This window comes from Acomys minous (genome assembly GCF_964271855.1).
Source record: "Acomys minous genome assembly, chromosome: 4".
Taxonomy (NCBI): domain Eukaryota; kingdom Metazoa; phylum Chordata; class Mammalia; order Rodentia; family Muridae; genus Acomys; species Acomys minous.
In genome coordinates, this window is record NC_140486.1 from 89,646,078 (window position 1) to 89,662,462 (window position 16,385).

Consider the following 16,385-nt stretch of genomic DNA (forward strand, 5'->3'; position numbering starts at 1 on the left):
CAAAGATGTTAACAACCATCTCACCCAAGGCACACAGGTGGTGAACAAGTACATGACATCATAAGTCCTTGGGAATATGCAAATTGAAATGAGATACTGCCCCTTGCCTGTTAGAATGGTCAAAGCCCAGAACACAGCACTGCGGAAAGCTGCAGTGAAAGTAGAGAGCAGGAGTCCTCATTCAGTGATGAAGGGAGCGCATGATAGCACAGCCAAGTTAGTAGGCAGTTTGGCAGTTTCTTGTAAAACTAAACATAGTCTTAACCATATGATCCAGCAATTGTCCTCCTCAGTATTTACGGAAAGGTGTTAAAACTTCCGTCCATACAAAACCCGCACACAAATGTTTACAGCAGCTTCGTTCATAATTGGCGACACTTGGAAGCAACCAAGAAGCCTTTCCGTAGACGAAGGGATAAACAGTGGTACACCCAGAAAGAAGGAGATTATTCAGTGCTAAAACAAAATGAGCAATCAAGCTCCAACAACAACAACAAGGGGGCGTGGTGCTTGAAAAAAAATTCATGACATATTACCAATTGAAATAAGCCAATCTGAAAAGGCTGTATCATGTCTAATTCCAACTATATGACATTCTGGACATTAAAACCATGAAGGCAAAAGAGATCACTGGTTGCCCTGGGAACAGTGATCTTTGAATTTGCATATTCCCAGTGACATATGATGTCATAAGCTTGTTGTCAGGAAAGACAAATGAACAGGCAGATACAGAGGGTTTGAGACCGTGATGGTGGACACATGCTATGTGTTTATCCAAACCCACACAGTGTTTTACAGAGAACCCTCACAAAAGCCATGGAGTTAGGGTGGTCATGGTTGTACCACTGTGGTTGGGGGTTGGGGGTGTTGATAATGGGAGAAGTTAATGATGTTATGAACAGGGCTGTAGGGAAAAATCTCTGTCCCATCATTCTACTTGATGTAAACCCGAATTAGTTCTATAAAGACTCAGTTAAAAGTATTACAAGGGAAAGCGCCTGGGAAGATGGCGCAGGGGTAAGTAGCAGGACTGTAGTTTGGATCCTTAGCATCAAGGAGAATGTCAAGCAGGGATGCCAGCCCACACCTAGTCTCAGTACTCTGTAAGCAGGCACAAGGGATCCCCAAAGCAAGCTGCCTAGCTAGAGTAACTGAACTGCCTCGCTCAGTGTTCAGGCTAGAGACTTGCCTCAGTTATAAGATAGAGAGTAGTTAATGAAATTACCCACTGTCAGTCTCCGTTCTCAACATATACATGTCTGCACATGCATCTGTACACACATGTGCACATACATGCACAAGCATACACCACACACATACACACACACACACACACACACACACACACACACACACACACACCATTTCAGGAGCCAGGGAGATGGTTCAGTAAATAAAGTACTTGCAGGAGGGCCCATATTCAGCTTTCAGAACCCATGTAAAAGAAGCCATGTCTGGCGCACACTTGCCCCAGAGACAACGAGGCAGAGACATAAGACTCTCTGGAGATCACTTGCTCTTCAGCCTATAGTCTACTTGGCAAGATCCAGACCTTTAAGACAGCCTACTCTTTCTTTAAAATGGGAGTGGAGGCAGGGTGTCACACACTCCACAAACCACTTCAGTGCAACACTGAGAGCTGTGGTAGCAGACCTAGGAGTTCGTTCCCACTAAAAAGCACACTTCTTTATTTTTTTAATGTTCTGTTTCTGCCTTACCCAAATCTTGACATCCCTAAAAACAGCAATTGCTGCATGCTCATTTTTTTTTCCTGTTCAGGATGCTTCCAGTTGCTCCTCCTTCATTCTTGTCCCCCAGAAAACCTCCTCATTCATATTCAATTGTAGATGAAGCATCAACACCCATCTGAAGCTGTCTTCAACTCTCCCAGGTGCTGCCTCCCTCCTCAGACTTCCATTCTCACATGACATCATCGAGACATAATTGTTTGCAGGTCTGCCTCCCCAAGAGCAAGGGCTGCGTTTCTCCATACACTGCCTCGTGTATATTAGGATACAGGAGGTGGTGGGTGAGTGCTAACTGCGTGGCTGCCTTGCACAGAGCTGCAGTGTCAGTAGAGAGGCACACAGAGACATGCCCAATTGGCGAGGAACAGAATAAGCTTTGATGTGCAAGCATCCCGCCTGTCTTTGGAAATCAGGTCCAAGGTCTGCCTCTTTCAAGAGGCTTTTGCTTAACACCTTCAGTTCCCATCTGTGCTACAAATGGTAGCATCCTGGATGGTACTCCATCAGACGTTTCCACTACATTCCTAATGCTTGTTTCCCAACAAGACAGAAAGTTCCATGAGGATAAGGGTTGTGTTATATCTCCTTGAGTGTAACATGCTTGTTAGCTAGCTCCCCAAACAGCAACAGGCAAGGGGTAGTATTCCATGAGTCCCTGCAGTATGATCTGCTACCCTCATGACCCCAGCTCAACTCTCACGGCCATGCTAGAAGTATTGAATTGTAGCTTTAAGGCCACAAGTAGACAATGATTTGTGAATGTCTTGATCCATTCATAAGCACGGTGTTTTCTCAACATCCATTAATATTCTTCAACCCAGTACTGGTACTAGCACAAATTCTTCCTAAGAAACCACTGAAAAGTAAACAAACCAGTTGTTGGTATGGTGGTATAGACCTGTAATCCAACTACTCAGGAGGTTCGTGAGTTCAAGGCCAGCCTGAGCTACATAGTGGGACCCTACCTCAAAGCACAAAACAAAACCCATAGACAGAAGTAGCTAGGGACCACAATTCTACCTTTCACTTACTTTTCTTTGCTGTTTACATATGCGTTCCCTGTCTCACCATCCTTGCCCCTGGTCTGTTAGGAAACTCAGGAGCACTGAACATGCAGCCTCTCCTTCTAAAAACTTTAGTGGGTTAAGAAAGAGGAGGATAAAAGAAGAGAGGGAGGGTTAGAGGAAGGGAGGGAGGAAAGAAGGAAGAAAAAGAAAAAAGACAAAGAGGAAGGAGAAAGAATTAAGTTGGGAGGGGGTCATGTTGCCAGAGACAGAAGGAGTTGGAGGAAGAAATGGGGAATGATGATGATTGTAACCTTTTGAAAATCTTAAAGAAAAAAAAATTTACCACTTCTGTTCCATGTATTGCTAAAATGAAGGTTTCCAGTACAGGCGCTAAAAGGCCTCATGTAATAACTTGATAGCACAAATAGTTTTATTCTGCCTGCCTGTGCAGATTTGCCCACAATACCCCACCAGAGGCACATGTGGGCACACAAACACCCTACCCATGGTGGGATGGCAGAGATGCACAGAAAACTAAGACTCCTGGTAAGAAGGAAGTGATCTCAGTTGTTGAGTACTACTTAGAAAAGTTTCTACTGCTGGCTTTGATACCGCTGTTTCCTGATTCCTAGCAAAGTCTCCTCCCCTCAATTATCAGAGTAGTTTTTTTGTTTACCCTTCCCAGGTCCACTGTATGAAGGCCACCCTAGCATAAAAGCAAGCATAGGAGTAGCCCACAAGAGTGTATGTGCTCACATGAGCAAGACAGCAGCCACTGGGCAAGTGCTTTTCCCATGCCTCCTGCTGTCTGCTGTGGAGGATACACAAGGACGGTGTTGAAGGCCTTGGTGTTCAACAATCCAAAGCATTGTGGGCACCTACTGGATCCAGACCCTTCAAGATCTGGGAAACGGTCCCAGAAAAGTGATGAGATAAACATAGGAAAGGACCAGTCCTACAAAGACCAATGATACATGGAAAACAATTCATAGCATCCAAGTGGTTGTTCATAAGGGACAGAACCAGATGAAGTTCAGGGTGTCGGAGAGGGCTTTGTCAGTGATATGCAGTACACATTTAGTTAAAATCAATTCCTGTTAGTGAAGAGAGGCTTGTATTGCTTTCAAAAAGCACAGCCAATGGGGCATCAAGATGGCTTATGACGTAGGCTCTTGCTCTCTTGCTGACAAGACTGACAACCTGAGTTCAATACCCAGAGTACAGGGGTGGGAGAAGAGAGTGAGTTCCTGCAATTTTTCCCCTGGCCTCTTTTCATGCACTAGGGCATGTGCGCACATACACACACGCGCGCGCGCAAACACACACACACACACACACACACACACACACACACGATAAAAGGCTTTTTTAACAGAGCCAAGAGAAGTCTCTGATAATACAATGATTGAATGTGATGTAGCATCTGAGATATGATCCTGGGGAGAGAAAGAGCATTCAATAAAAATAGGAATAACCTGTGAACTTTAGTTAACAGGAATGTAGCAATCCTGATTCATTCATTGTAAGAAATGTTCCATCCTAAAATTAGAAGACATTAGCCAGCCACCCAGGCATAGGGTATTCAGAAACTCACTGTGTCACTGGCTCAGTTTTTCTATAATCCTAAATCTGTCCTAAAAATTACCTTCAATTTTGCGAAGAAGAGAGCACACCATGTAGAATATTCCTGGCAACGGAAAGAGGAAAGAGTTGACTTGACAGTGACCCTTTTTGAAAGAAGGGACTGTTGTCAAATGCCATGCTCGTGGCTTGATCATCAGTGCCTCTCACAATGCTGAGTGCTTGCTCACTTTCCCCAGGTTGAATTTTTGGCAGGCGGCTGCAGCATTTCTGCACTGATTATCATTTGGAGATGCATTGTCAGTAACCAGGGTGTATAATGGATCTTCAGCTCTAATTACTTTTCTCTCCACAGGTGTCTGGAAAGGGTCCAGACGGGAGCGCACACAACCTCCGCTCTGAGGGGATGGAGCGTCAGTATGCGTCCTTACCCAGGTAGGATACAGAGTGGTCTCCCATCCCCAGATCACCCACAAATGAAGCCTTTGCAGATGTCTGTGTGAACTAGAAATTTAGCTTTGAGATGGGGACTGTGTTACAGTTTTGCCTTACTGCCGTCTGCTATGGCCCCGCTGCCATCTTTCCATCCTCACAACTGTGCTCATAATTGAAACACTTGTGGATTGTTTTTTAAGGGGGAGAAAATAGTATATCATTGCAATTGAACATGTCAGAAAGAATATTGGATACCGAATGGAAATCCTAAGCCATCGCTATAAAAATGGTATTGAACATCCTGCACCAAGCTTAGAGACAATAACATAGTAAATCCTGTGTTCTAGAAGTTTCCCGAGAGAAAGGGCAGGCCAGCCTTAACCTTGGAACTTCAGGTGAGTGTTGAGAAGAGGGAAAGAAACTTGAGCCTGGAAGGGTTTTTTTTTAGGATCTGACTGTGTCCTTGAGGCTGTAGGCAAATATTGTTAAGAGGCACGGACAAGTGGGGCGCAATAGAAAGAACTTCGTGGGAAAAGTTGGCTTGGCCAAGCTGACCTAACTTGAACCCCTTATGGTGTAAGAAGACACCCCTGAAAACTAGATACAGCTCGTAAAGGTCAGGGCTGTTATCTGAGAGGTATGGAGTCCCAGTCTTGTTAGTCTGCAATCAGGAGCTCGTGACAAAGAGGAGACCTTTCTGAGATGACTTACAAGCCAGCTTTCCTGAGAGTCGGCTAAGTCCAGAGTGTGAGAATTAGTGAGTTCAAAAAGAAACAAAGAAAGACGAATGCCAGCCACCAGCCTGAAGTAACTTGAGTATCATCTCAGAAGGGACAGACGAGGCTTCCCTTGTCATCAGAGCCGAGCTGCTGAGCCTCGGACTCGGAGATGCAGTTGCTGTTGAGTGGCATGTGGGCTGTACTTCTGTGGGTGAAGTGACAAAAATAATATCCCGAATTTTATATCAACCAGAGCCTAGGTGACCCTCTGCTCTTAGAAAATGTATGTTGGGGCTGGACAGATTCGACACTTAAAGTGCTCGCATCAAGCATCAAGCATGAGGACACAGATCCCCCGGTACCAAGTAAATGGCAGGTGGCTATGGTGTATTTCCTGCACTCCTAAGGCACAGGACTCTTGGAGCAAGCTGGCTAGACTAGCTGTACCTGCAAGCTCTATTCAACGCACCCCTAAGGCAGAGGACCCTGGAGTAGCTGGCTAGTTAGACTGGCTCTTCCTGTAAGCTCTGAGTTCAACTGAGATACCTCGTATTAAAAAGTAAGATGAAGTTCAAGGAAGATGGACTACTGATGTCAGCACACATGCACAGATATGCATGTACCCATACAAATGTGCACACACACACACACATAGGCATGTGCGTAAGAGCCACACATACACATTTTTTTTAAATGTGTTGATTTTCAAAAATAAAGGCTTATATTTAGCAGGGCACCAATTTTTTAACATTTCCCCTGGTGTGATACAGGAAGTACAGGCTTTAAACAGGCTTTATTCCCAGCACTCAGGGAGGCAGAGAAAGGCGGATGAATCACTGTGAGTACAAGGCTATCCTGGTCTACGCAGTGAATCCAGAACAGCCAGGGAGACACAGAGAAACCCTGTCTTGGGAGGGGGGGGAGTTTTGATATAGCTGTATTTCTTTTATATGTCTCCCTATTTTCTTTATATGTTATCATATAAGAGTTTCTTCTTCTCTTCCTCCTCCCCCTTCCTCCTCCTCCTTTTTATTCCATGTCTATGATTAGTTTCCTGCCCCTATTTTTCCCCTGACTTAGCATTTTGTTTTCATTTTTAAAAATGGAGTCATTTCCAAAATGCATTTGAAATATACGGTTTCCGGCTTTCACTGTTGAAGTATATGGAAACTGTGGTTACAGTGAAGAAAGATTCTTAGGGGAAATGGGGGGAGGGGCGCCAGGGAAAAATCATTTTAATGTCTTCCTGGCCAGCTTGCATCCTGAGTTTAAGAACTATTTTTTTTTTTTTTTGGTGCAAATCAAAAACACAGAAATAACATTTAAAGTTCTATAAATCTCGGCCATTTATTAATTTTCCCTGTTCTAGCGGTCACCTACTGTGTAGAGAGGGTCCTGAGGATATGGAACAGTAGACATCGCCCCAATCTGTCCTTGGGATCCTGTTCAGTAAAGTGAGCGAGCAGTAGGCCTTTCCTGCTAATGATGAAATGCTCACAGTAGTAACTATTAAGACAAAAGGCCTCTAGGTTTCCAATTCCTGTTTATTTTCCCTAATTAGCCCTGAAATGCCCAATCATGGCTGACTCCAAACAAGTCTGTTTAGGAATAAACCCTGCTGAAGGAGTTCCGTGACAAAGTCAGTGTGTGGATGCTGTCTGTGGCTCAGGAGCTATCAACACAATGTATTATTTGGCAAAACTCTGGCAGCTCTGGGATGTCCGCGTGGCTGAAATGAAAGCATCAAGACTGAAAACGATGCTGGCACCCAGTCCCTTCCCGCACACAATGGTAGGAATGACTGGCTGCACTTGCCGTCAGACCTCTGTGGCTGCCTTGCCGAAGGAAGGAGCCTTGACAGAGCTAAGAGACCACCTGGCCACCAGGATGTTAGTGAGGAGCGCACACCTTGGTTTCTATCTTTTGGGAATCCCAAAAGAAAACGCACAGTTTCCTCTAGGGCTGTGTGTACCATCTTTGGGGCCCACGTTTGCCTAATGAGGAAAAGAGGTGCAGAGACGCCTGCCCTGGTGGTCCCTGGGGTGTGCAGAGTCAGGTCCCTGCTGAGAACTGGGGAAACTGACTTGGCTTTCTCCATCCCCACCTACTAGGGATTCTCCTGTCCTCTTAACTGAATCGCACCAGCTCAGTGCTCTTTGCCAGGGGTGAGAGAAGACCAGCTCAGTAGACACCAGGCCCTTCTTCATCACAAAGGCAGGGAGAGTTTAAATATTTAGGGAGTTAAATTTTTAATTAAAGCTAGGACTACGTCTATCTATAGAAAGTCACTGGCCATCCTTACAGAGCCTTCAGCCTGTCCTTGGCTGACTTGGATCCTAGGTTGTTCATTGAGACGTCAGATGAGTTTCTAAGGCAAAATCAGTAACCTTGGCTTATGTGTCAAATTTGGAAGCATGGATAGAAAATGCACCCTCGTCTAGGGCCCATTCCTAAGCTTTTCGGGGAGCACCGTCATCTTTAAGCAAGGCCAAGCAGGCAGCTATCAAGCTAAATGATACCACACAAAAATAAACCAGAGCCCTCCCTGGCTAGTGCAGGCAAAGACAATCCCTAGCACTGGGTAGTTAGGAGCTCGCCTGAGGCTAAGGCCTAAGCAGTGTTAAGTGTTATTGTTAAGCAATGTTAAATCTTCTGCCTCCAAAGGAAAATGACTTTATTTCTTTTCTCCTGAGGCTGCCATTTCTAGAGAGCCCAGTTGGCTTGTAATACAACCTCATTAGCAAACTCCAGGCCTTGACTGAGGCCAGTCGTACCAGCCTGTGCAGCCCCCCAATTTTCTTAGGCAGTAAACAGTGAAATCAGCACCTCCTTAGTCTTGCCTGACACAAATTATTACTCACCTGCTCACTACAGGTGACTGGCTGATTTCTGGGCTGTTCTAACGAGAGAAGACCAAGGTGCACATTTTCACTAAGTGCTTCTTTTCCATTCCAGCCTACCAGCCCTTTCCAATTCTTCCAGGCTTCGTTCTCAGTTCACAAGCCCTCAGCTGCAGGCTCTCTGTTCACCCATCTCTGGAGCCTCCATCATTCATCTGACCCAATCCTGGGCCCCCCCTGGGATTCCATTATCCTGTTCTCTACAGATGGCTCCGTGCATCCGCCACACACTGTGTTGCTCTCCCAGGTTTGTAATCAAGCGTGAGGTCCTCAGGAATGAACAAGACAGCAAGACACACTGCATCTTATCTGGGGTCCCCCGCACATGGAAGGTGGCTGGGGGAAACTCATAAAGCCTCCTTTATCAGTTCCATTTCAGACTTCGCAGGAGGCAGCACAGCTGGGCCCCTGCTGCTGGCTGGCCAGCATTCCTCTTAATCATGTGATCAGCTCCCTGGGCTCTCCCACAGTGGATGTCAGACCCTGTTCTACCAGGATGACTACACATTCCCAAGCCGGGTCTCTGGAGATGACCTCACTTCCTTTCCGTTAGGACCCCAAGGCATCTGACATTAGCCCTCAAAGTTCTGCTCCCTGCAGCTCAGCCTGCCGTCTTCTCCAGCACACTCTTCCCAAAGGGAGTGGAGGAGGGTCTAAGCTTGGAGCCAGGCCATGTGTATAGCTCCAGCTTAGTCACTTACCACCTGTGTGGCCTTGGCTGGTGATCCAGGCTCTGCTTCTTCAACTGCAAATTGGGGGTGACATCAGGGTTCTCCATCTAGTGTGGCAGTGTAAGGATCAGACGCAGGACAGTAATGTAATCAGTGAGCAGCCCTACATATTTGAGAGGTTTTTTTTTTTCCAGCTCATTTTTATTTGATCCGTGGGGATGAGATTTTTTTCCTTTCTATAATGAAGCAAGCTCATTCTCACTGGTGTCTCTGGGACCCGAGGACACCGATTTTTCTTCTCTGGGCCATGTCTCTTTAAGCAGAGCCCCCTTTGGGCTTTCTTCTCCTTGTCTATGATGGTAAATGCAGAAGTTCACCTGCAGAGCTCGCTGGATGTCTCTTCCATCCTGTGGAAAGTGCAAGGTTAACACCTGCATGTGGATCTGCCGCCGAGGGTCCTGATGCAGAAAGCATTGGCTGACCCCGGGGAAAGCAAGATAGCACAGCAAACTAATATGATCTGAGTGATAAGCTGTGCTAATGGACAGTCTAGGGGACAGTGGTTCCTATAGCTAGGGAATCCATATAGCAGATCCATAGCATTGACTTGGATCTAAACAAGAGGACAGGGCCGGCCACGGTCCAGCAAGACGTAAGTACAAGTGTAGGATCCTTCCCAGGGTGGAAAGCTAAGCACACTACTCTAGCTGATGTAGCAGACAGTGTGAAAGGCAAACCCACTTTTCCCTCCTGAGAGGAACTCCAAATATGCTGCCTAGATCTGGCCACTGTTGGCTCCCACAGGGGTGACAAACATGCTGCTCTGCGGCATATAGCTAGGGGAAGACAGGAGTATCTCCACAAACTTGACTTTTGTCCTCAATATATAAACGCTGGCTCTATTGTGACAGGACACTGCAGCCTCCCACTACAGGCTTCTGACCATGATCTGGTGCTTCCACTTGATCCCACTTACATCTGTTTCCCTGGTGTAAACTTTCTCCTGTGCCTTGAAGGGTTCAGTTCTCGTCACTCTGATGGCATGGGTAACCTCCACACCTCTCTCCTGCTGAGTCACAACTATCGGCTTCACACACCCATCTTCCCAGCTCAGAGACACCTCAGAGTCCCCCGCCAAAGTCTAAGACCGCCCCCTGCACCCCCTCCTTCCCTTTATCTTCCATAACGTTTGTTCGTGACCTCTACACTACCACTCTAAATGCCTTGAATTACTTTAATTCTTCCCTGCTGTGTTTTACTATGATTGGACTAAAATTCCTATAAGTAAGCCACTTAGCCTTATACTCAGTTATGCATACCCGTCACTGCATGCAGGACCACACACACACTGTGGGCTCCTACTACACTGGTATAAAGATGAGCATACATTTGTTTTCATTCAAGTAATTTAGGGGAGAGAGAGTCTCCAGAGCTTTCTTGACAGTCTGTTCTAAGACTGGTTTCCAATATCTAGTAAAGATTTCTCCATGAGAAGGTCTCTTTCCCCTGGAATCGGACTTGTAAACAGTTAACCCTTCCTAGCATTTACTACGTGCCCGGCACCTGTCTAAACCCTTTGCACGTACTCACCCTACCCCTTTGACACAATAGCAGCCCTGCTCTTCCGCTCATAGACAAGGGCTCTGGGATAAAGAAAGTCAATTGCTGGAGTTCAACAAGGAAGTGACAGAGGGGGGACTTGAACCCCGAGCCATGTAGCTGCCAGTCTGTGGAGTTAACCACTGCAGCTAGGTTTCCTGGCCCTGAGACGGGGCCGCCCACTGTAGTTACAGTGCTCCCTTAGACTGTTTCATCATCTGTTTCGCTTCCTCGCTAAACTGTAAGTGTCTTTGAGGACAGGGACTGTGTCTTATTCATCTTTGTATATGACACAGAACATTACTAATATGCAGGTTAAGTAATGCCTTTCAACCATCTCTGTACTGCTGTCATAAAATCAATTCCTTCCCCCCTTCCCGTGGGCCCTTCATTTGAAATATGAACAGTTTAATGTGTAATTGCTAGATGAACATTAAGCAATATACTTTGCCTACCAAAAAGAGACTCCTGTTTTTGTTAGAACGCTCCCGAGACTCGGAAAAAGCAAAGTCTGCAAATTGGTACTTTGGCTCTTCAAGATGAAGAATAATATCTTCTCAAAAGGAAAAAGGTTATATGGGATCCTTTGTCAGAATGCTGCATAGAGAGCACTGTCATAGCGAAAAAGAACCCTTTTCCCAGGATCAGTGAGTTACTGCCGCATCTGGTTTCTGGTCCTGATGTTGCACTAGCCCTTACAACATACGTTATTTGGAAGAAAAGTACATCTCTGAACATCTCACACAGTTTTCAACTGTGAGATGAGGAGCAACACACTATAGCTGACTTAGGACCTTACAGGCAAATTTAGAAGGAAGAAACAGCTTATGCTTTCTTCCTGGGAGCCCAAAATAAATTCACTTCCAAGCACCCAGTGTTTTCAGATTGGATATGACTGTATTCCGATCAGAAGGCTTCTCCATAAGAGCATATACTACTGTCATATTCCAGGCAGTTCACTTGGTGGGTTTCCGCTTTCTTGCCTGGGTTTGCTTTTGCCTATCTTCAGAAAGGCCCCATCCCCAGGGTCATGGCTAGCTGGGAAGTCCTCTGTTCCCTGTGTCCTATTAATAAGTTCCCTCCCTGTCATTTCCTCACCCTGCAGAAAGGCTCTCCTTTACAGACCCCCTCCATCTTCTCCTCCACTTGCCTTCTGCTCTGCTCACTGCTATTGAACTCCCATTGCCAAGCTGGTTTATCTATAGCGTTTGCGATGTAGATCGTGATGACACTCAGGTTCTGCAAGGTCTGGCGTCAATGCCGCACTAACGGTCTCCAGCTAAAGAAAATCTAGCTCAACGGGTCAATGAAAACTTGAGCAATCACGACACGAGGTATCCACGGGAGGCAGGGCTTGGTCCTGCTGCATAACTGACTACTCTCTTGTCACATGGCAGCTTGTCAAATAACAGGCTGCATGGACAGATGTGGAGAGCTCCTAGAAGTCATGGCTGTAGGTGGAATGTTCTACCAGAATCTGAGGCCCAAGGCTTCCCTAAGACACTGTGAACGGCGGCCCTTCACTTGACACCTTTCTCGAAGGCAATGCTCTCTGAATGAACTTCCTCACCACCAGAAGCCTGCAGGCTGTGGTTGCAACTCTCTCTCTCTCTCTCTCTCTCTCTCTCTCTCTCTCTCTCTCTCTCTCTGTCTCTCTCTGTCTCTCTCTCTCTCTCTCTCTCTGTCTCTCTCTCTCTCTCTGTCTCTCTCTCTCTCTCTGTCTCTCTCTGTCTCTCTCTCTCTCTCTCTCTCTCTCTGTCTCTCTCTCTCTCTCTCTCTCTCTCTCTCTCTGTCTCTCTCTGTCTCTCTCTCTCTCTCTCTCTCTGTCTCTCTGTCTCTCTCTGTCTCTCTCTCTCTCTCTGTCTCTCTCTGTCTCTCTCTCTCTCTCTGTCTCTCTCTCTCTCTGTCTCTCTCTCTCTCTCTCTCTCTCTCTCTCTCCAAGAATGCTAAGACACTACAAAAACGTGTCCGGGTCGAGCCTTGCACATCTGCCTTTTGGGAAACACTACACGACTGCACCCAAAGCCTGAGCTCTCTCATCTCCTCTCCCCAAGTTCGCTTGAAAATCGGGTCTCTTGTCCCCCTCCTTCCAGTGGAGTGAACTGCTTGTTTGAGTGACCCCCACCCCCACCCCCACCCCCACTCCCGACGCTTCCTCGGTTTTAGTGCTGAGGACAAAAAAAAAGTGATGACTTAGCGGCAATTCAGTTCTTCGTGAGATGACGATGTGCCCAGGTCAACTCAGACTCCCCGAAAATGCAGAAGGCCCAGCATGGAATGTCGCTTTAAGACGCCGCCAAACAGCTGGGATCAAGGGTTAACGCTCCTGCCATATCAGTTTTATGTCACTTAGTTCCTCAGATAAAAGTCCATTTTAATCAAACTTTTCATCATTTCCTCATAGGCAATATATCCTTGATGCCAGTTAGAGTATTTGGTATTAATTATTCAGTCGAAGGCCTCCATTATGAGTTTAGCTCGACTATTTGTGATTTAAAACATGTTAAGACCCATTACAGTACTGATGTCCCCAAAGTAGTTTTAACTGAATCTTGATGGGCCATATATTAAATTCCATACTTTCTTCTTCTTTTTTCCCCCCTTTTCCTTTTTGCCTCATTTTTCCATAGCAAATCCTAAGCTGTTGCATATTTGTTGGCTGAGTACTTTTTATAGGGGAAGAGTGTGTGCCTGCAGTTTCAAGAGTGCCAAATCTGACATTACCTTGGACTTAAGCTATGCTAAGCTTGGTAAGCTGACTTCCATGTTTTCCCTCTTGCGTATATTTAAAGGAGCGTTGTTAGCATTTACTTCCCACTTCGCCAGCCAACAAGTAAAGAAGGTTGTTTTTGTGCCTAGGCATCTGCTTAATTTAGACTGCTGCTCTCTCATTTCTCATATTCCTTGGTAACTCTTGATGTTTTCCTATTTTATTACCATTCCACCATCTGCCTCCAGAAGCTCATCGCCCTGGAATTATGGTGGTGATTTTCTTAACAGTGCTGCACTGTTCTGTACAATGTATGTGCTCTCATTTTGCAGCCCCCCACCCCCTCCCCGGTCCCTGGTTGTTAGACACCGCCAGCTGCTTACTACTGTCCCTTGGCTCCGGTTCCTAGCTTTGCTTTATATAGACAACCTTGTATTAACTTACTGCATACAGGCCACTAATTCATTGTTGTATCTGATACAAGTATTTTTGCTGTCTGTGAGTTTTGATTATTTTAGATGATTACAACATGTAAGCATCCTGGGTAAAACATATATGCCTCCCTACGTGTGTGACTATATTATATTATTCTATAGGAATTATTAGCAGTAAAACCAGTAGGTATATTTTTCCTCTTTATATACCAATATCCACATGAAATTATGTTGAAGACACCATGTCTATTCTTGAGCTAGTCAATGGTATTTTCAAAGTAAATCAAACCATAAGCACCTGAAGGCAGGGTCGGGGCAGGTGTGTGAAATGCTTCAAAGACTAGTAGTTCATCTGTGTTCTTTCACATGCATGACTTTATTCTACCCTCCCCAGATAGTTTAGTCATTGTGATGCGCTTTTAGTTAATGCGTACAAAGTCTTCTTCAAAATGACAAAAGCAGGACCAGAATCCAAACTCAGATCTTTCTGCTTTCCAAAGCCTTTTTCCTTTCTTTTTCCTATACCACTAATTCGAATCTCAATTCGTTAGAACATTATGCCTTCTTTTTTCTTGAGTGTTGCTTGCCTACAGAATGGAAGATATCTTAGGCCTATTTAAAAAATATATTCAAAGGTTGGGGTGAAAGCTAAGTGACAGAGTATCTGCCTGGCACACTTGAGGCATGAGCTCAACCCTAGTACAACCCTTCACCAAATACATCCCCATTCATTTTAACGCCTTTCCAAAGAAAACGGAAAACGCTGAAGCCTGCCAGCTATGAAAAACCAACAGAATATAAGACAATTAGTAAAGGATTTATGAGGGAAAGAAAAGGAATTTTAGACCCTGGATGACATAACTTTTATTCTTATGTCCCTATGATAAGCTTTCCCCCAAGGAGAACCAACTCAACCACATTTTCCTTGGTAACCATTAAATCATTCCTATTGGAAGCAGACACTGGGATGTGGATGGTTCTGGCTGAACAGAACCCATGTGCTGAGGGCAGGGTTTCCAGACCCCAGACTTCACTTTGCAACACTCTTCTACATTGGGACTTGTAGTGAAACATGAGAAAAGGACCCGGTATGTGTTGAGTATCTATTATGTCCTAACTAACTCTGGAGTGCTTTAAACACATTGCTTCTTCCATTTCTTATAACATCCTGATGTTTAGATGAGTAAAAAGAGACTTAGGGATGCAGAGCAATATGGCCAAGATTGTGGGCCTTGTCAGTCTTCTTCTTTCTACCTCTCAGAGCTCTGGTCTCTGATATATATATATACATCAAGGCATGTTGTTTCAGCCTTCCTGAAAACAGTTTGGATAGATGCTTTCCATCCATAGCCCTCCTGGTACTGAACCTGCCCTCAGCTAGCACAATATGTAACTCGGGGACATTAACAGGAACAGATCCCTGGTAGGCATTCACGATTACTATGAACCATAAAGCCCCCTTAGCATACATGGCTGCTTACCTGCCTCTTCATGCTGTATTACCTTTGTAACGGTGCACTTCCTACACGACTGCCCCTGCGTTCTGCAAAGTGGTTAAAAGTATGTGGGATTAGTTGGTTCTACTTCAGCACCTTTTGTAGCCAAGAGAGAAGTCTTGCTCCTTTTAGGGTAGGGTTCTGGCAGATCCTTGAGGGCACATGGCTGAGATGTAAGTACCAGATAACTGTGTAAGGTTTGATTCAACTGGCTCTGCTACTTCAAATCCAGGAAGAGAGTATTGGCAGCGGATTCCCATGGCAGTGCCACACGAGCCCATCTGTGCCCTTGCTCTCATGTGGCACAGGCCCCACGACCTCAGTCATTATGCCGAGAACACCTTGGTCCAACGCCATCATTTCCAGCAAAGGCAAACATTTGTAGTACAAATGGGAAAGGGGTTGGTACACAAAGAGCAGCTTCCAGAAGGTGCTCTGGCTTATATTCCAAGTCTTCAATTAAGCCTAGAAAGAAGTGGCTTGGGCTTGTCCCAACAGAACACTGTCCTGTGTCGCAGTTAGTACAACTGACCTTTGTGGTTGAACGCAGAATGACATGTTAAGTAGGTGGGAACCTGGCAATTCTCATTGGCCATGCTCCACGCTGTGCTCCACCAACAGGATGCACTGAGGCATCCTTAGTCCCCTTCAAAACTAGCTGATGCTCGGAAGTAGACAGGGTGGTGACTGCTCAGATAAGGTTCCTGCCTGCTAATTGCCTACATGTAGAAGAGGCAAATGCAGACCCACATCCAGAAATGATAGCGTCTGACAGCCTGGTAGTTACAAGTCACTAGAAGGAACTGTAATTGTTCTAGCGGGAGTTTAAGATGGAAAATAAGCACGTTGAGCTATTCTGAGAAGGCATTTACCGCAGTGAAGTTCCTTTCCCGGAAACATTCGTGTAAATCCAAGGTGGAGTTTATATCCAACGTCTCCAACATTTCCATTCATATGTTGGTGCCTTTGATGATTTAATGATCTGAACTATGTGACGACCTTTTACAATACTTCTGACATCAAAACTGGGTCCATGTATAAGACAGTACTGACAGCCAACATGTTATACAAGTAACTTCCGGATG

The 16,385-nt window shown here is 45.5% G+C and overlaps 1 protein-coding gene across 3 annotated transcripts in view; it reads left to right on the forward strand.

Annotated features, from left to right (window-relative positions):
- Positions 1 to 16,385, forward strand: part of PARD3B (par-3 family cell polarity regulator beta) — a 982,300-nt gene that overhangs the window by 920,972 nt on the left and 44,943 nt on the right. For all 3 annotated transcript variants that reach the window (XM_084778917.1, XM_084778918.1, XM_084778919.1), the window contains one exon: positions 4,692 to 4,771. In XM_084778917.1, coding sequence (XP_084635043.1) covers positions 4,692 to 4,771 — 80 coding nt within the window. The remainder of the gene's footprint in view (positions 1 to 4,691; positions 4,772 to 16,385) is intronic.